A 20093-nucleotide genomic window follows, 5' to 3' on the forward strand; every position below is an offset into this window, starting at 1 on the left:
AGCCAACAAAACGTCGTTAAGGCAAACCGGTGAGCTCTACGAGGAGCACCTGAAGGCAGCACAGGGAGGCGTTTCCATTGTAGCAGTCGCTGCGTCGCCTGCGCGTTCAGCCCGATCTCTCCTCCTGCTCTCCTCCTCTTCCTCTTATTCCTCACCGCATCTCCTCCGCCACCTGCCACAGCAGCGATGGAGAGCTGCCGCAGTTTCCTCTGAGCTCAAGAAAGACCACAGGTGAGAGAGAGAGAGAGAGAGAGAGAGAGAGAGAGACGCACAGGAGGAGAGGCAGATAGAGAGGGAACCACAGAAACATATGGTTTGTCTGGAGAGCGGCTGTTTCTGACGACTGCTGAACCGCACTGAAACTTATTCAACCACCGTGATTAACTAAACGCCACGTTTGTTTCGCCCACCTCGTTTTTTTTGACACTTTTTTTTTTGTGCCTCATTTCCGTGTGCGCTCACTTGCGTGTGGTTGTGCTCGCACATCTGTTTGATTAGTTTGTGCAGGGTGGATTGCGGCTGTTGTACCTCCCTGAACACACACACACACACACACACACACACACACACACACACACACACACAGATCATCACAAGACGCGGTGCAGGCAGCCAACAAAAGCGTCTTGCAAGGAGGAAATTGAATTAGACAAGTTAGGCTTTTCCCACAGAAGAAGAAGAAGCAGGACCACGGTGGCTGACTGGTGCAGGCTTCCCCTTCCTTTCACACCGGCTCATCGTGTCTCCCCCGGGCCCCACAGGAGTCTCTGAGACCCCCCTCCCCTGCCTCTCTCTCTCTCCCTCTCTCCTCTCCCGGTAACGAGCCATGTCTGCACAGACTGTGACCATCCCGGACGACCGGGCGTTCGCCAGCTTCAAGGCGGAGTGCCTGTGCGAGGAGGGCTGGAGTATGAGCTACAGCAAGGGAGGCATCACGGTGTGGACCCAGAGTCTGCAGGAGGGCAAGTCCGTCCACAAAATCAAGGTGAGAGTCGCCATGATAACCCACAATAAGAAGTAAATAGAAAAAAAGTATCTATATGGTCACTTTCTATGGTGCACCAGAGGCTGAAGAAACCCTCACAGAGCCGATAGGCTGTGTATACCAGTGGACAGGGAGGTGCTTGATCTGAATCCCCATATGATTAAAACTGCTGACATGCTTCAACCAGCTGCTTTTTGCTGCATGGTAGTTGCAGATGCTTCTTCCACCCACTAACAGCTTGTAGACAAAGCGCACTCTATGTCCTCCCTTTGTAAGCGCATAAGGAAATGGGGTTTAAAAAAAATTCCTAATGTGATGGCAGCAGTGCAGGTGTAAAAGCCTGCAGTAGGTAACTTATTTTGTCACCTTTCAATGAGCGCATCCTGTGCTGGATCCACTCCTCTATTTATAAATGTGTACAGGAGTGGGGTTTTGAATTTATGCCTGATGCACGCTATAAGAAATCCCGCGTGCTAAAGAGAAGTGACAGCAGGAGTCAGCCCCAGGAGGCAGGTTTGATTCTCCAGAGACACTTTGTCCTTCTGCCTGTGAAACTATTTCCCAGTCTGTATCTAAAAGCATATAATGTGGGGTTTAGTATGATATGTCAGTTTCCTTTGTTGACTTCTGTGGAGTTGGCTTTTGGCATTCAATGTGTCTTTTATTCAGCACACGGGGAAGTGAACAAAAGCACGCACTGAAACAGCACAAGAGACAATAGAACTGACGAGGCCTGAAAAGAAAAGTCCATTAGCTGAAAATGAATGGATGATTCCAGCTATAAAGTCTTTTTTTATTCAGTTGCAGCTTCTGAAATATGAGGATGTGCTTCATTTCTCAGTTTAATATTCTAAATTGAATGTCTTTGGGCTTAATGGCAAATTATGCAGGTAGTGATGCTCATTTGCAGGTATTTTATTAACTAAATTATTAACCAGCCTGAGAGCTGCAATAGTTTACAGTTTAAAATCAGTACAAGGTGCAGGAAGTGTAGTAGTTCCTGATCATTGTTTAGGTGGTAATATGAAAAGCATGGGAAAGTACTTGATGAGTATCCTTTATTATCTAGTCAAATGGCAGTCGTGGCAGTTTTTCACATCATGTTTGTCTTGGGAGTCGGTGTGGTAGCACCATTAGGTGGAAAAACTGCTGCGCACCGTCTAACACATTATATTTGACCACAGTCATTAATAATGCTTTGTTAGTGTTCTGGGACAAAGACCCAGAGGAAAAAAAAACAAATTTAGACTCTGCCTTCACAGCACATTTGTGGGGGAAGAAAAAACATAGTTATCTAATGAATAAGAATAGATAATTATAGAAGTATTTTGAACTTGCACACTTGTTAAGATACAGAGGGAAACTTTTTTTTTTAATTAGGGACATCATTAAGATCATCAGTTATTTGAAAAAAATGAAATGCTGTAAGCCATGATAAAGTTTGGCTCCGGTTTTCTGAGTTAACATATAAGATGTACAAATACCTACAGTACATTTGTACATACATATGCTTAAGCTCTACATTATTACTTGCATAAATGGTGGAAGATTTTCATCTTTCCAGTGTGAGTTGGTTTACATCCAGCCACAGTTTTGACCAAATGTACTAATTAGGACATGTATCCCCGTGGAAGTGGTTAAAATTGCTCAATAAATTAAAAAAAAACCAACTCATATCAACATTATAGTTCAACTTAAACTTGATTGACTGGCAATTTAGTGCTCAACTGGCTCAAAGCCTCTTGTGTTGTAGTCTCACACACTTTAAGACAGATTTGGCTTGGCAGCTGACAGTTTTGGAACGGTTGCTTCCACGAGTCCGACCTTCACAATCCTTCCTGACAGGACCAGACAGTCCCGCCCCCCCGTATAGAGATATAAATTAAATGCATTCTCCTCTGGGTAGATGAGTGTGTGTGCTTTCCTGTTGGTGCATCCTGCTCCAAGGAGTGTCAGCAAACCACCAGGTGTTAACTTTGTTGAATAAAGTGGGGTGTGTGTCTGTGTGTGTGTGTAGGGGTGTTCAGTGCCCCCCCCCCCTCTGCTATATCCTCGGGGTTTATCCTGTGTGTGCTGAAGGAGAGGTGTATCATGACTGCATCAGCAGGTGTATGTGTGTGTGTGTGTCTGTGTGTGTGAGGAGGGGAAGGTTCTGCATGTGTTTTTAATACAGGACAGGTGTGTTTCCTCATGACAGCTCCGCAAACAGAGGAAGGGCACACAGTCACACACACATTTGGAGTTTGGGTGGGGCCTCTATCTACAACTGGCACTTTATCTTTATGTAAATACGACAGTCACAGGGGCTTGATTTTTGCATACTAGATCATTCTCTACCTCTTGCTTCCTTTCTGTCTCTCACCGTCAGTCTGCCACTTATTTCACCCAAACCCTGACATGACAAAAATCTGTTTATGTGTGTGTGCATGTGGAGGGGGGGGGGGGCATTCAGCGATGCCATAGATACAGCTCTTCTATTTATAGACGAAATAAAAGCATGCATCTTAGCTGATGCATGTCGAATGATTAATGTGAGCGTTGAGACTTCCTGTTCCACTTTCCCTCCATGCTATAGCATTAGCAGCAGTATAGTAAAAGTTATGTATCCAAATGAGAGAGAGAGAGAGAGAGAGAGAGAGAGAGAGAGAGAGAGAGAGAGAGAGAGAGAGAGAGAGAGAAGAGACTGGAAATCATCATTATCATCAGTCTAATTATCATCAGCCTCATTATTATCGTAATCATTGCCACAGCCATATTCATCAATGATGAGTTTTTTTCCTTTTTATCACAGTGTAATCACAACTGTAATCACTTAAACTAATCATCATCATCCTCATCATCCTCATATAATTTGTCAGCGCATGACTCCACACACACTGCACAGTATGTGTTAGGTAAGTGTAGGTGTGAAATAGTTTGATACTCACTGGGGACTCCGAGGTTTTCCATCTTCCCTGCTGACACACAGGGAAGCCCAGCTCTGAATCACACAATTATTCTTTTTTTTTGTTTTTGTAATCGTCCTCCGCAATCATGTATCAGCACCCAAAGGAGCTGCTGATTCTCACACCGACAGGTTGTAGGGACAGAGGGAGGTAAGGAGGAGAGTGGCGGGGAGGAAACAAGAGTGGGTGAGGCAAGGAATGAGGAGAGAGAATGAGCCGTGGGTAGAGTGGGTTGGATGCGCAGGGGTCGGAGGTGGTCGGGTGTTCTGAGTGGGCAGTGGGCACAGCGTTGACTCAGACCAGGCATGAAGAAAAGACGCACCAAACCACACACACACACACACACACATTGCTCGTGTCTGCCTTTTTGTCTCCCTCCGTCTCTGCTTTATCTTTCTGAACTCTCGTTCACCCGCTCCTCTCTATATCTCCGTCTCCTTGGTTCATCTGTTGACTTCACCGAATTAGTGTGTAATAGAATTACGCACACATGTACTTAGCTGGCCGTATGTCTTCATTCTGTACTGACGTCTCGTACTCTCCACTGTTCTCTTCTTGAGCATTTGTTTTTTTTTTTTCCTTCCTTCCTCGTTCTACTCCTGTGTCAGTTTGCCTGTGGATACAAAGCATCCATTATTCTCCCTGATCTTTTCTGACCTACAAGTCCTCTGCCAATCTGTCTACACACACACACACACACACACACACACAGATATCCACTTTACTGATACTGGTGCAGTGTAATTATTTACTCATGGAAGCCTTCTAAACATGTAATACTTTTAACATGTACAGTATTTGTCTTTTCTTCTGAGCTACATCAACACACACGGCTTTGGCACAGTTAAAATTCACTTTTATTTCTGAGAGTTTATATTCATGAGTCAGAAATGAGCCTATTATTTCCTTCACTACTGTCAGTTTCCCTGTAATGTCAACCTGCTGCTCACCAACTTTCTCTTTCATTTCAAAATATCCATAAAGGTTTTTAAAATTGTCTTTGATAGACCTCCATTGCGTTAGTTTAGGTAGAGCAGTATCAGATCTCAATCATCTATCATATTTAAACTGTCGATGAGGTCATGTTTGTAATGTCCCCCGGCCTCCCCGTGTTCTGGTTTCTTACTCACTCCACTGGAAGCTTTGCTTATATTCTTTACTTAATTAAAAGTAGTTAAAAGTATAGATAAAAGTCCTGCATGCTAAAATATAGTATAGAAGTATTATATCATTAGTATATTATTGGAGTGTCTTGTTTTAGCTGGTAAAGATTCAGCTAGTTTTAATAGCTTTATAGTGCACCGTTGGATAATTTCATCCACAACGATGCATATAAGTTCATCAGTTGTAATTTTAGCTGTCAGATAAATTAAGTAGACCTACAGTATGAAGATGCATGCCATGGGAATACTCGGTTAAAGTATAAGATAGATTAAAATCATTACTACCCTACAAGCAACGGCACCTGTTTCTTTATGTATTATCTACAGTATCTTCCATGTATCAGTTATATATCTTGACGTGTTTAGGTAGTTTTAACCATTTGTTGTCACAAAAGTTACGTCAGCTTTTAAAATCACGACTTGCTGCTTGCTTCCTTGAATCTTTTGAACATTACTCGCACTCTTGTTTGCTGTCCAAGCGACCTCGTTATCTGATACCTAGCCTGGATAACTGGAGTCTGGCAGGACATCTTGATATTCCTCAGAACCAGTATCTGACCCCGAAATCATGTATTAGTTTCTACGATGTCCCTGATCGTGATTGTGATAGCCAGCTAACACCGCCGCCCTGTGCCTCATTCGTACACTCACTTGTTCTTATTCTGGCCTTTGTCATTTTGTTTGATTTGATGCAGTCAGTGTGTATTTCCCCGCTCTCTGCACCCATTCTACGTTTGTTTGTTCTCAGCGAGGGTTCTGTGTTTGAGGGATGTCATTTCAATGTAGAGTTTCCTTTGTTTCACAGTGTGGCTGCCTGTGAAGCCCTGTGAGATTGGTTATGTCAAAGGGCCATATAAAGAGAATTTATTCAAACGGCAGTGGCACAACAACACGTCAAGTCAAATTTTATTGCTATAGCCCAAAATCAAGAATCACAGTTTGTATCAGGGACCCTTTATAATATACGACACCCTCTGTCCTTAGACCCTCAGTTTGAATGATGAAAAACTTCATCTTCACTTCACTTCATCAAAACACCTTTAGCATGGAAGAAATGGAAGAAACCTATTTTATGTGTACAGAACAGAGCAGCAAAATCCCATAATATGCAAATTGCAATTGCAAGATTTCTGATACAGATTGATCATAAATTATATGTGAGAAATATGGATCCAAGAGGACACCAAGTGCCACTAAATGGGGCACGAGCCACACAACCTCCTCACGGGTTAGATAAATGCAGCAGTTATTAGAAAGTAGAAAGAAATTTAGAAATTATAAAGAAAACTAATGATAATGGTAGAGGTGTGAGACTAATCAAGTAAAAAACACTAATTGAGATTTAAGAAGAAGAAGTGAGTTTTAAGTTTGGATTTAAAGATCGGACAGAAAACAGGTCCCCTGGAGACGGACAGGAGCTCGGTATTCCACTGAGAGTGTAGTGCCCGAGATGGGATATAAGGTATAATGAGATCAGACAGATGTGAAGAGGCTCATTTACAATTTTGTAAGTCATCAGAAGCATCTTGAAGTCTGGTCTCACATGAATAAGAGAATAACAGAAAATGAGAATAGCTTATCAGAGGTAGCAAAATAACATTTCTTCAACAAGTAGGTTAGAAGCCAAAATAGGACATTGAGAGTTATAATGATATCTGGTCCTAAGACAATAAACTTCTATTAATTTGGGACTTTGCCTGATTCTCTGATTCAGGTGATTCTGTGTGAGTTCTCCCTCCTCACGTTTACCTTTCTTTCCTTTGGCCGGCGATTATTTCCCAACATCATCTCTCATTTCCTCCTCAGTGGAGCTGCCAGCTGCAAGAAAATAATGAAAATACTCCTCATGATCCTTTCGTCCCAAATGAGTATTTGATAGTGAAGTTGTAAGTGTAATGCTGGTAAATCAATGAAACTTTGATCTCAGTGTGTGTGATAATATCTGCTGTACATTCTAACGATGGAAATGTTAGTTGGTCTTTAATTAGCAGATGTTGGTGTTAGTAAGTAAGATGGTAAACGCATTATTCCTGCTAAACGGCAGCATGATGTTACCATTGTCAGAGCATGCTGGCGTGCTAATGTTAGCAACACCACCGGAACACAACCTCACAGAGCTGCCGGTGATGCTGTCATGTTATTTTACTCTTTCACATGACAGAATTATCAGTGGCACTTAGTCATTGATTTGAATGAGCACTTCAGGGAGGACGCTTTTAAATGCAAAGTGCGTACTATGTGCTGTGACGCCCAAGGTGAGCTCATAACATTTCATTAGCTGCTGTTATGATAGACTGAGAGGAGATTTCCCAGTTAAACAGCTGTGCAGCCAAATGTAGAGCGAAGCTGGTGATCATTTTCTAAAATTAAGCCCTCCGGGAACAAGGGAAAGAAGATGGTGCAGATTGAGCTTTAAACCCTCTGGAGTGATTTGTAATGGGAGTTAAAATCATCGGGGACAGACATCACCATCGGTCCATTTCTTTCTCATTTACTCTTCTTCTCTCGCTCTGTTTCCCCCCCCCCCCAGTCTCTCTTGGCCTCTCACTTGTGATTAGTGTTCCTTTGTGTCTCTCGTCCTTCATTGCTCTGTCCGTCTTTGTCTTTTTCTCTTTACATGAGTCTCCCTCTCCTCACTTCACTTTTTCCCTGTTGTTATTATTGAGACTAATTCCCCCTGGCAATCGTAACTGTAGTAACAGCCTGACTCGGGGGCTGCAGGCCTCTCTGTACACAGAGTGTACGTACAGTGCACATTTAACTCCGAATGTGACATAGGCTGGAGTCCCTATGGTTTCATTAATAAGCTTTGACACACGTACACCGAACTTGTTCCACATCAACAAGTACACACGTATAATCAATTAATCCATCTTAGATTTTGCTTTGAAATGCAACACTACAATCTATCTTAAGATTTCTTTGAGTAGATTTTAGGATCCATTTTGTATCTTGGCCTGTTTTGGTCTATGTGACTTTTAAAAAAAAAATTTGTTTTATTGATTCTGGTTTACAGCCTGAAATGAGTCAATCTCATTTCTGGTTTTCAAACCTGAGAATGTCGTTCACCTTAAAGGACCCATGGACATGTATGGCCTCTGAAAATATGACCCTGCTGTCCCGTCACTCTCACAGACTGCTGGACATACGGCGAATCTGACTGTCTGTCTCTGTCCTGGACTGATTGTGTTGTCAGGTCAGGTCTTGTAATGACTCATCTGTGGTCAGTGGCCTGTCACTTGATTCTCTTCTAATTTTCTCTTTCTTTCTCTTTATCACAAACAAACACACACGCATACACACAGCTTGGGCAACTGACGTGTAAAAGATTGGACATCAGATGGTCGGAGAGTGTCAGTGTCTGAGAACAGAGAAAGAGACTGCGTGTCGCCCTCTTAATTTATTTCCTCTGTTTGCATATCAGATCAAGTATCTTTGAAGTGTTCACCAGGGTTTGGTTTTATTTCGCACCCACTTTTGTCGGCACGAATAGCAAGTCTGCAGATCTCCTCAGCAATGGCACAGCACTTTCCTGTGAACTCACAGGACGCAGCTTCATTAAAATCGAATGGATTTTTATGCTTCCATAGCATTCGATAGAGGTCCGAAATGTTCTGCATGATCAGAGGAATAGTGGTAAATATAAGTTCAAGGAGCCTGTTTTAGTCTGTGATTCAGTTGTGTAGTTGCCAGTTAATTCCCAAATAATTTACACTCTGTCTCTCTGTCTGTGTGCCTCTCTCTCTCTCTCTCTCTCTCTCTCTCAGTGTCGGATGGTATGCAAGGACGTGTCAGCTGAGGCCATGTACGACGTTCTCCATGACATTGAGTACAGAAGGAAATGGGACACAAACGTCATTGAGACCTTCGATATAGGGAAACTTACGGTCAACGCGGATGTTGGTTACTACTCATGTATGTTACACGCTCTCGTGTAAACATGTGCGGCGCATGTGCATTCATTTGTCGCTAATACGATTTGGGACAGTGAAAGGAAGCAGAGACGCACACGAAGGGCACATTGATCTTCAATGTTCTGTTCACCACATTTGTCTTTGTTTGTTAACAGGGAAGTGTCCAAACCCTCTTCAGGACCGCGATGTCATCACGCTTCGCACCTGGCTGCCAATTGGGAAAGATTACATCATCATGAACTACTCTGTCAAACATGCCGTGAGTGTACACGCACACACGAACACACACACACACACACACACACACACACACACAGGACTTACACATGGTCAGCTGGGACTCTGCTCATTCAGCCCTATAACTCTGTGCATGTGTGTTCAAAGGTGCACTGTGAAGCAAATGACCCGTTTTTGAATGCACATCAAGTGAGCCAACGTGAATGTTGATCCAGTTTAGCGAGCTTACGGGCGTTGTGCTGCATAAAAAGAAGTCCATGAATGTTTGTGGAAAGTTGGCAATACAAAGCTCCCTGTGTGTGTCAGTCATTCAACAGAACTAGGCCTGTCAAGATGACTACATTTGCTGGACAATATATTAATTAAGATAAACAATTGTAAGATCATTTTAATGAGAATATAATAGCACAATAATGCAAGTGCACCCTTTCAAAGAGAAGTGAACTTAGAGGGCAGACATATACGTAGAAGCTCTCACTCTACAGTGAATAGATCTGCTTCTTGTAACTTTTTATTGGATGGGCAACATGCCAACATAGCCATCGCCGGCTTTGGCCTCGAATAATCACGTCTTCGCTGTTTGTGTTTGTGTGTGGAGGAGCTCCCTGAGCCCTGCCCACCAGTAGATGAGATCACAAAAGCAACATGACTAGAAATGACGGCAAAATTAGTCTCAACATGTTTTTTTTTCTGTGTATTCAGCTGTGAAAAATCGTCTTATAAGTCTTATTCCAATTCAGAATACTTTATTCGTCCCAGAAGGGCAATTCGGTTCCACAGCCAACCCATTTATAATATATAGAATAAAAAAAAGGAAAAGTAAATAAATAAATTCATAAATAAATCCCACCAAAGAGACATACACAGTCAAACATCTTAACATCCTCACAACAGTAATGGTATGGAAAACCCTGCTGTTTATTCTGGCATCGTTTTGGCTAAAATGTTAATGCATGTAAACACAAGAGGCAATAATTGAGCTTAGAATAACTATTAAGGTCATGCTCATATGTCATATGATAAGCCGATAAAGTAATTATCTAAATAGAACCACTACATCCAGGACGTAAAGACAGTTTGGCACCTTCCCAAAGAGAGAGCATTCCCATACCTCGTGCCCTTGATGCTTTCACCAGGGAGATAAGATAGATGCTCTATGTGCCAGATAATCAGATTCAGTCGAACACATTGTGTTTTTAGTTTGGCTTCCAGTCGTGCTTTTGAAGAACTTCGGCAATTTCAATGCCAAAGACCAGCAAAACAAACAGACTGATTAAAAAGCGCTGAGACAGTGTGAGTAACTTTCAGTGGGGAGCCGGGCCCGAATGCTCAGCCTTTAACTTGGCTGTATTTCTGTGTTTCTGGATGAGAAGTGTGCCGTGTAAAAGCTTGTACTCATCACCTCTCTCAACGGCTGCAACAACCGATTATTTTCGTTGTCTGCTTGTTATGTGTAGTTGTGAAAAATGCTTTTAACAGTGTCTTTAACAGCTTGCTTTGTCTGACTAACAGTCCAAAACCAAAGGAGTTTACTATTAAATACGACAATCCTCAACAAATCCTCATGAGATCAAATAATCAATTTACCAGCTAACTGTTTGGGCTGTATCTCTTTTTTTCCTTTTCTTTTGCCTGTCCTGCTTCTGTCTGTTCCCCCTCTGTTTCTCATTCCCACTCACTAATATAATGTTTACAAAAGGATAAGATCTCTCATGTGACTGTTAGCCGTTGACTTCCGCCTCCCCTTCCGCATTCCTGCTTCATTAAGTGGTGACGAACATAACAGACAGCGTGTGTTTGTGTTCCACGTGTGTTCACCACTTGGTGTGTGCTTGGCCGTGTGTGAGATTAGCCAAGGTCACTCTTGATAATCAGCAGAATTTGAGAGCTTGTCTTGTGGAGTGCTGAGTTCACGTGTGCATCGCCAGCAGTTAGTCCACTTATACTGTATTTGACACCACAGTCGTCTGCACTCTTTCTCATAATGAATAACAACTGTTTTGTTAGTCATACATTCAGAAAGGTTTTCAGCAATCGGCTTTTAAGATCCAGCCATCACTGCCCTGTAGTAACTCTGGTTTGCTTTACTGCAAAACTTGCCATTGGCAGACTGTTATAGAGCCGAACCTGTACTTGTAAGATGGGTCTATATATTTATATACGGGCTGCAGCTAATGACTACTAATGATTATTCTACTATTACTACTGCTAATACTTTAGACCCAGTAGCAGCATAGGATGGCGGTGTTGGTCCACACTGAAATTTATCAACAACTATTGGGTGAATTCAATTTTGTCCAGGCATTCATAGTCCCCTGAGAATGAACCCCACTGTCTCTTCCTCTTGTGCCACCATGAAGTTGACATTTTTGTGTTTTAGTGAAATATCTCAGCAGCCATAGAAGGTATCTCTATGAAATTTGGTCCAGATGTTCATAGTGCCCAGAGGATGAATCCTAATGACTTGGATGCACTAATACAGGGGTGTCCAAAGTTTTTTCACTGAGGGCCACATACAGAAAAACATACAAAGGGCTGGGCCACTCACTGGAAGTGAGCTATATTGCTAACTTTAATCCACTAGAGGTGATGTATATCGCCTCACCTCTAGTGGATTAAAGTTGGCAAAATCAATCAAATGTAGGTAAATTCTGCTTGATAACTGAATATGATTCAAGAAAAAAAACAGCCTTTCCATTAGTGGCCTTTCATTTATTAGTTGTGGTACAAGCTGGTCTTTGCCTTGTAGGCTCTTGTTCAGTGTGTTCAGGTGATCAGTGAGATCCATTAAACATGCCAACCAGAGAGGGTCACTGAGCTCATGAAGAGGTCCCTCTCTCTTCAAAACTGGTCCATGTCTGATCTCAGGAAATAAAACCGCTGCAGCACAGAGCCACGACTTAGCCAGCGCACATGAGAATGGTAGAGCACCCCCCCAGCACCAGCACCAGCATCAGCATCAGCATCAGAGAGGGAAGCTTGAAATAGTCTGTGCTAGAGCCCTGGTGCTCGAATTAACAGCCTTACCTCCACTTTCTTGCCCCTCGGCGGACACCGTAGATTCCTTTGCGCTCCTGTCCCAGCTGGAGCCCCATGCGTCGTACCTCCACACAGCTCGTCTCATTTAACTCCGATCATGCCAACTGCATCTGGCACATCCTCACCCGTCGTGGTGCTCTGTAGACTGCTAACATCAAGCAGCTCCTCCGTAATGCAAAAGTGATCGTCATTAGTTATTAGCTGTGCTCTCATCGCACACCGTGTCTGAAACTTTCTACACTCACTTGCTCTCTTACGTTTCCTTGATTCTGCCATTTTGGGTCACCTGTAGCACATTTCTTCTTCTATTACCCATTTTATAGAGAAGCTGCCTCGTTCAAGACAGTTACTCCACCTAGTGGTGAGACTAAGAAGTACAATACAGTCCAGCGCAGGTTCCGTGAGTGGGCCGTGTTCCAATACATTTTTAGAATTTCCTGCGGGCCAATGAAAATTGGACCACGGGCCGCAGTTGGCCCACAGGCCGTAGTTTGGACACCCCTGCACTAATATGTCATCTAGCGCCATCATTGTCATTTTTTAAAATTTGTCCAGTACTGACATTCCTATTAGCCTCACTCGTAGTTTGTGTTTACTTCTAATTAGCAAATGCTGTGATGCTAGCACACTAAAGTAAAATGACGGACACAGTGAGCATTATACCGGCTAAACATCATTATGTTAGCATTGTAGACTAATTGTGAGTGTGTTAGTGTATCAACATTTATAGCATTTAGTCCAAAGCGCTGCTGTACGCAAGTAAAGCCTCACAGAGCCGCTAGCATGGCTGTAGCATTTATGTTGATTAATTGTTGAATATATAAAATGTCAAAAATAACAAATGGCCATTGCAAGTTACCAGATGATGACTTGCCCAACAGCCAAAAACCACATGTAAATCAATGGCTTATCATCAGTAGGCTAAGTCATAAGATATGAAGTTTCCTGGTATAGTGGACGTGTCGAGACTGTAAAGAGACACTTCCCTGGTGACTAATACTTCACATATCCTGTAGTCTCTCCCCTCTACATTAGCTGAGAACACTGTAATGTCATACCCAATTTCCCCGAAACCTGCACGTGTAATGATTCACAAAGGCTCCCATTGTATTGTCAGCAGAAATCCTACAATGTAACTTATCAGTAGAGCGGCACAGGCACTGAAAACATGAGTAAAATAGTAGGGAATAGATAAAGCGGTTATCTGAAGTTCTCCTCTGATTAAGGTTCTCTCGCCGAATGCTGCTCCGTGTGCTTCTTAAGTGCTCCTCAGTGTGCCTGCCCCAGTTATCACAGACTAACCAGTACTGTACCGAATCATCATGAATAATAATCTTTAGATATACAGTCGAAGCAGTGGAATAGTGGGCCGGAGCTGGCCTTTACTGCTGTATTATGCATCGGGTAGTGCGGACTGGATTTGTGTCAGAAAGATGACTGTGAAGCAGAAAATGAGACTGACTGGCAGCAGAAAAACACAACACACAATAACACCCTAGTGCTCACACTGCACAACTTAATGTCAACCATTGGATAGATCGTGAAGAGCTTTGCTTTTTCTAGTTGATTATTCTGAGTATCTCTGTTTGTGGGTGCATGTGTATTTTTTGTAATTGGTGAGTGATTACTTTGAGTGAGTGATTTTACAGGCCTCCTTGTCAGCCTTGATGCTGTTGGTACTTGCATTGAAGAATCACAATGGTAATTTGTCAGTGTGTGTATTGTCCCCACAGAAATACCCTCCAAAAAAGGGATTAGTTCGAGCTGTGTCCATTCAGACTGGCTACATGATCCAGCACCAGGGACCCAACCACTGTACCCTCACTTACATGGCCCAGGTAGATCCACGAGGTAACTAACACACACACACACACACACACACACACACACACACACACACACACACACACACACACACACACACACAAAAGCAATCAACACAAGGACAAACTAATACAGAAATGCATAAATGGAGGTACACACACATAAAAGACTGAAGCACACTGGTATACACACACACACACACACACAATCACACACACACTCACACACTCACCCAGGTGCTTCACGCTTGCTCAAAGTTCTAATGAATGATTCATTCCCCTGCCTTTATGTCAAAATGAGTCGCCATAGTAACCATATGAAGGACAGAAACTATTTCACTCTGCTGCCTCTCTCGCTCTGCTGTCCCTCTTCCTCTGCTCTCTCCCCTCTCTCTTTTTTCCTCCCTTTTTCTAGTCATTAATCTTTCGCTCTTATCCTCCCTTTAATTCACTTCTTTATACTCACTCTCGTGCAAGTGCTGGTTGGGTCAATCCCTTTAATCGTCAGTTTGTAGAGTGTGTGTGTGTGTGTGTGTGTGTGTGTGTGTGAGAGTCATCTGGTTGCATTGAGTAGCGAATTACAAAGCATCACTTTGATCCTGGATGTCATGACCTGTAATGAAGCAGAGTATAAAATCCCTTGTTCACACTCTCTCTCTCTCTCTCTCTCTCTCCCACTTTCATTTTGAGTCACTCTCTCACTCTGTTCTCTCCGTCTCTCTTTGCAGGTTCCTTACCAAAGTGGGTTGTCAACAAGTCTTCCCAGTTCCTCGCTCCTCGCGTAAGTCATTTGCAGAGTAACACAGATTCTGCGAGTGCGTTGCACGTTTGTCGACGCGCTAATCCACGAAAGGTTACACGCAGCACTGTGCTTGTCAAGATGAGGAATTTGCAGACCTTTTATTTACATGTAAAACTCCTAATCTCCATAAAACACAGTGTTGACTGTATTTCTTTGTTTTCTGTTTGAGGTTGTGTGTGTATATTTGTTGAAATAGGGCAAAGCTTCTCTGGAGAGCACCCTGGGATGGAAGAATCCCTTGATGATTGTCAGAAAATAGCAGCGCAGCGAGTCGCGCAAATCCCACTGAAAATAACCATGCTGATGACTTCGACAATATAAATATTTATATCGACAATATTTTGCGAGGATTCGTTCATTATTCAAAATATAGTGCATAGCAAGCAATTTTATTTTAATTTTTAAACCAAATGTTTTGAATTATGCACACATGGATCTAGTTGCTCTGTCACAACTGTGTGAAGGCACTTGGTGAATCTTTACATTGATTTAGCTCTACACAGAATGGCCTTCACCTTTCACCTCCATGGAAGTTGTCATAACTTTCCGTCTTCCTTGATCCTGCCACTCATCCATCTTCATTTCTAATTTCTTGTATGTTATTTCTGTCTCTGTGTTCTTTATTTTCTTCCAGGCAATGAAGAAGATCAACAAAGCCTGTTTGAAATATTCAGACTGGAAGCAGAGGCACAACCCTGGCTTCAAGCCCTGGCTCTACCCCGAACAGACTACGTTACCCACCATCCCACTCACTGAGCTCAGCATCCAGCGTGCCGAGAGCCTGGAGAATATCGATGAGAGCTCCCTGGCTGAGGCCCAGGAGAGAGAAGACAGCGACTAACGCAGACACACACACAAACACACAGTCATGCTTTCATGCACACATAAACAGTAATGCAGGGTTACACGCATGCCTGACACACATCCATAACTACACATGTGATTATGTCATCCTACATGTAAATATGTGTGTGTAGAAATACGCGCACACACATACTTGCATACATTCTGTGCACTCAGTTGCATATGCAGGCAGACCAACAGGCCCATCTATGTAAGCATTCATGGTCACAGTCAAACTCATACTTGACCAACTCGATCTCATACTTACATTCATAATGTATAAACACATGCATATAAAAACATGCAACATATATGCACTCACAGAAACACACCGACCCACTCACAAGGTGCAGCGAAACCATCATTGTAATCAGAAAAGCAGCTGTAAATGTTATTTTTCATGCCCGTACAAGGGATATCGACGTTTTCTAATCCAGAACTATGCAGGTTAATCATAGCAGAATATATTTTTCAGTAAGATTTACTGTTAAAATGTTTACAGACAGACTAACCTGAGATAGAGAGCTAGAAACAATGGATTTCAGAATTCATGTTTCTCACGGCCTATCTAGTGGGGAAAGATCTCAGTGCAACCCCTAATGCCCATAAATACAGTAAATGCATACATGTGGACACATATGGACACACTTTATACTATTTATGCACTCAGACATGTATACGCACTCAATTTCATGTCTTTCTGCCCATTTTGTCTCCCTGTCACTCATTATGTGTCTCCATCACATTTTGTAAACACATGATAAATACGCAGGTGTGCAGAAGGCAGCTGGAACCCAAAACCCAACCTGCAATCCTCCCCCTCTTTCTCTCTCTCTCTCACTCTCACACACTCACACTGATTTACTGATTTATTTTTGGGGACACTACATAGACTTATCCTAAACCTAACCCATACTCTAACCATAACCATATCCTAATCCAAACCAAAAATCTGTTCTTTCCCCGATTGGCAACATGGCTTTTGTCAAGCCATCTCCAATTAACTGGTCTTAGGAAATGTGTCCCCGAAGGTAGCCTGATTTTTACACATTCGTGCACACACACATACATACAGATTTTACACTCACGCGTACTGCCTGCTCCTCTATTTGAGAGATGTATGAATGTATGTAGAGTTTAAAAATTAAATACAGATTCCTACAAAGGTTTTCAAATTTCACCGGTGGTCCGAGTCCTTCTTATGCCCCCGTGCCAATGAGAGCCGGAGGCATTACGTTTTTGGCTTGTCCTTACATCCGTCCATCCCTCCCGTCTGCATGAATATCTCAGGAATTCGATTTTTTTTTTACAAATTTGGCACAAGTGATTAGATTTTGGTGGTCAAAAGTGAAGGTCACGAAACATGTTTTTGACGAAAACTGAAGAATTCATACAATAATTATGACAACATTTCACACAAATGTCTAAAATGATGATGTGATGACTTTTTATATCTAAAAGGTCAAAGGTCAGTTTCACTGTTCTATCATGATGTTCTACAAAAACAGTTTTCTGGACATTATTCAACGCCGTAACTCAGGAACAGAAGGGGGAGACTGATCAGATTTCTTCTGTGTTGTGCTTTCATCTTCTCCGCTGGCAGGTTGAACACGTGTTAAGTATCTATGTTTTAGAACTCATGGCGTCTTCGCAGCAGCATCCATATTTGATGCGTCATCTACTGTCGTGGCTACAACTTGGTGTTCAGAAGCAGCTTTATTGGCCAATGTATGTGATCACATACAAGTCATTTTTGTCACTAATAGACATTAGTAAAACTTAAAGTCAAGTCAAATCAATTTTATTTATACATCCCTATATCACAGATTAAAAAGTTTGCCTCAAGAGGTTTCACAATCTGTGCACCAAATGAAATACTCTATTCTTTCACACTTCACACACTTCCCTCAGAGTCTTTACCAAATACATTATGAGCCTGGATGGACGTAGATGTAATATGCCACTTTACTGATTGCTGGAGGTAAACAACCGCAAGGCTGTAATTCTAGTCTCTGTATGTGTGTGTTTCACATGTCACCGCCTTTCCTCAGGTTGATGTGTGGTGTTGCCTGTGGGTTTTCATGCTTGTGATGATGCTAAAATAGGTTTAAAGAATCACTGACCTGATTAACTGGTTGATTAGCTCTCATTCACACATTCTTTCAGTCACACACAGACACACAGACACAGTCATTGATTTTAAAACTGCTCTCCCCAATTAAAGCAGGGAAAAGCACTATGACCCACAGCCTATTGATGAACTATTTTTCACAAACTGGAAAATGTGCACGTGCTTTTGTTTAATTGCATTCACCGCTGCACTCGCCTGTGTGAAGGATATGTGTGCGCAGCGGCCTAGATCAGAATTAGGAATCCCCCAATCTGTTGGCATGGCAACTCTGAGATCGACTCAGCACCAAAGACAGACGCAGAGAGATGAGAGGTTGCATGTCACAGGGGAAGTGATTTATGGCGGGGTGTCTGCCCCTTCTTCCATATATAAGATTACACTAAGAGCATGTGTGCTGTAAATGCACCACGTGTACGACGGCTTCAATTTGTTTTTCACTTTGGTGGATTAATTGGATGACATGATGCGTGTCTTACACACATCGTAGCATGACTTAACATATTGGTAAAAATCATGTTTAACGTAGTGGATACACAGAAAAATGGTTTGAAAGTCATTGAAGCTATTTGTCTGTGTGTGTGTGTGTGTGTGTGTGTGACTGCCTCAGTAAGAGGAACACAACACTGTACTCTACATATAACTTCAAGCCATAGAATGAATTTGTCACCCCCACCGATTGTTCCCTTTTACAACATCCGCCTCTGCGTATGCACCACCTAATAAAATATGAATGATGTAGGAGTATGCATGAGATGTATAGAGCTCTGGTGTGTGTGCTTTTTTGTACCTTTCCTCCAGCTGCATCGCCTGTTTATCCTTCTGCCCTTGAGTATAACCATCCATCCATCCATCGACAGAGTCTTAATGAGGCCTCTCGATCAGTCATCATCATCATGTGCATGTGTGTGTGTATCTGTGTGTGTGTGTGTGAGGGAAAGGCTGCTTGTGCACCAGTGTGTGAACTGCGTGTCCCAGTGGCATCCCTGTATTGTCTTCCATCCGCCTCCACAGCAGGAGGAGACATATAAGCAGCATGATGGCCGGCATCCCTCTGTGTGTGTGTTTCTGCATATGTGTCACACAGCCACCCCCACAGCAACCAGGGTGCACCAGGGCTGATCGCCTGGTGATGACTCATCACCACCCCACCTCCTCTTCCTCTCCTCTCTCCTCTCCCACTCTCTCTCCCTCCATCTTTTGTTATCTCCCCCTACTCTTTTTCTGCCCCTTTATCATTTTGCTCCTCGATTTCTCCTCCTGTTTTTTTCCTTCTTTTTCTCACTTCTTCGTCCCATCCCTTCATCCTCGTCCATCCTTTCATCCACTTCTCATACAGGCCTCTCCTCTCCTTTTGATCCTCCTCCTACTCATATTCAGTTCTTTCCTCTTCTCCCTTTCCTCTCTTCATCTCATCTCATGCTCTCCCACTCTTCCTCAACCTCCTTTCCCCTTTTCTTAATCTATACCGTTTGTTCTCCTCCCTTTTATTCTCCTATCTGTCTCCCCACTGTGTTCATTTCTCGCTCCCTTTTCTCTCCTTTTTCCTCCCTCACTACTCACCTTTTACCAGCTGTTCCCTCCATCTGTCGCCTTTCATTTCCTCTCCTTCTCCCCTCTTCCATCTCCTCTTTCTAAGCTAATCTTTTTGGCACAGTCCCCTGATCCTTACCCCAGGTCAGAGGTAAAATGAGTAACACACTGCCAAGTCACTGACTTGTCACACAGACAGTATATTGTTCATCCAGGCTCCTGAAAGCTAAAACATTACCCTCTTACTCACTATATCTTTGGGGAGAAAGGGCCCCTGACTGAACACAACGCTTTGAATCACATATGTGACACACAAAGTAATAGTGATAGTAATTTCCCCTTCAGCGCTTTAAAAAAACACAATGATCCATAAAGATTTGACAAAGCATAACAACAAATATGACATTTTTTTTATTCATGTGAACTCACCAGTGGTATATGTTTGGTTTATAAATGTTTATTATTGGAGTCTCCTGGTACATTGTGATGTATGGGGTGACTGGGACTTTTATCGTATGCCAGCCCCTCTCTCTTTCTCTCTCTAAGTTCCTTTCATCTTGCTGACTCTGACGCTCTGTGGCTGAAATGCAACCAAGGGAATCGTCTTTAATAATTCAAGGGCCATTGAGAGGCAGCATTGTTTTTCTACTACAAATACTCTTTTCTCTTTATTGTTTTGGG

General features: G+C 42.7%; 2 protein-coding genes across 2 annotated transcripts in view; one reads left to right on the plus strand and one right to left on the minus strand.

Annotated features, from left to right (window-relative positions):
• The window catches only part of anapc15 (anaphase promoting complex subunit 15), a 256108-nt gene that overhangs the window by 84364 nt on the left and 151651 nt on the right, over positions 1-20093 (minus strand). The gene's annotated exons all lie outside the window — the stretch shown is intronic.
• stard10 (StAR related lipid transfer domain containing 10) lies at positions 130-16931 on the plus strand. Its single transcript, XM_070829916.1, has 6 exons — positions 130-985; positions 8861-9008; positions 9163-9266; positions 14017-14134; positions 14835-14887; positions 15543-16931. The coding sequence occupies exons 1-6, from the start codon at positions 827-829 to the stop codon at positions 15747-15749; spliced, it is 789 nt and encodes a 262-aa protein (XP_070686017.1). The 5' UTR covers positions 130-826; the 3' UTR covers positions 15750-16931.

This window comes from Pempheris klunzingeri, chromosome 4 (genome assembly GCF_042242105.1).
Source record: "Pempheris klunzingeri isolate RE-2024b chromosome 4, fPemKlu1.hap1, whole genome shotgun sequence".
Lineage (NCBI taxonomy): Eukaryota > Metazoa > Chordata > Actinopteri > Acropomatiformes > Pempheridae > Pempheris > Pempheris klunzingeri.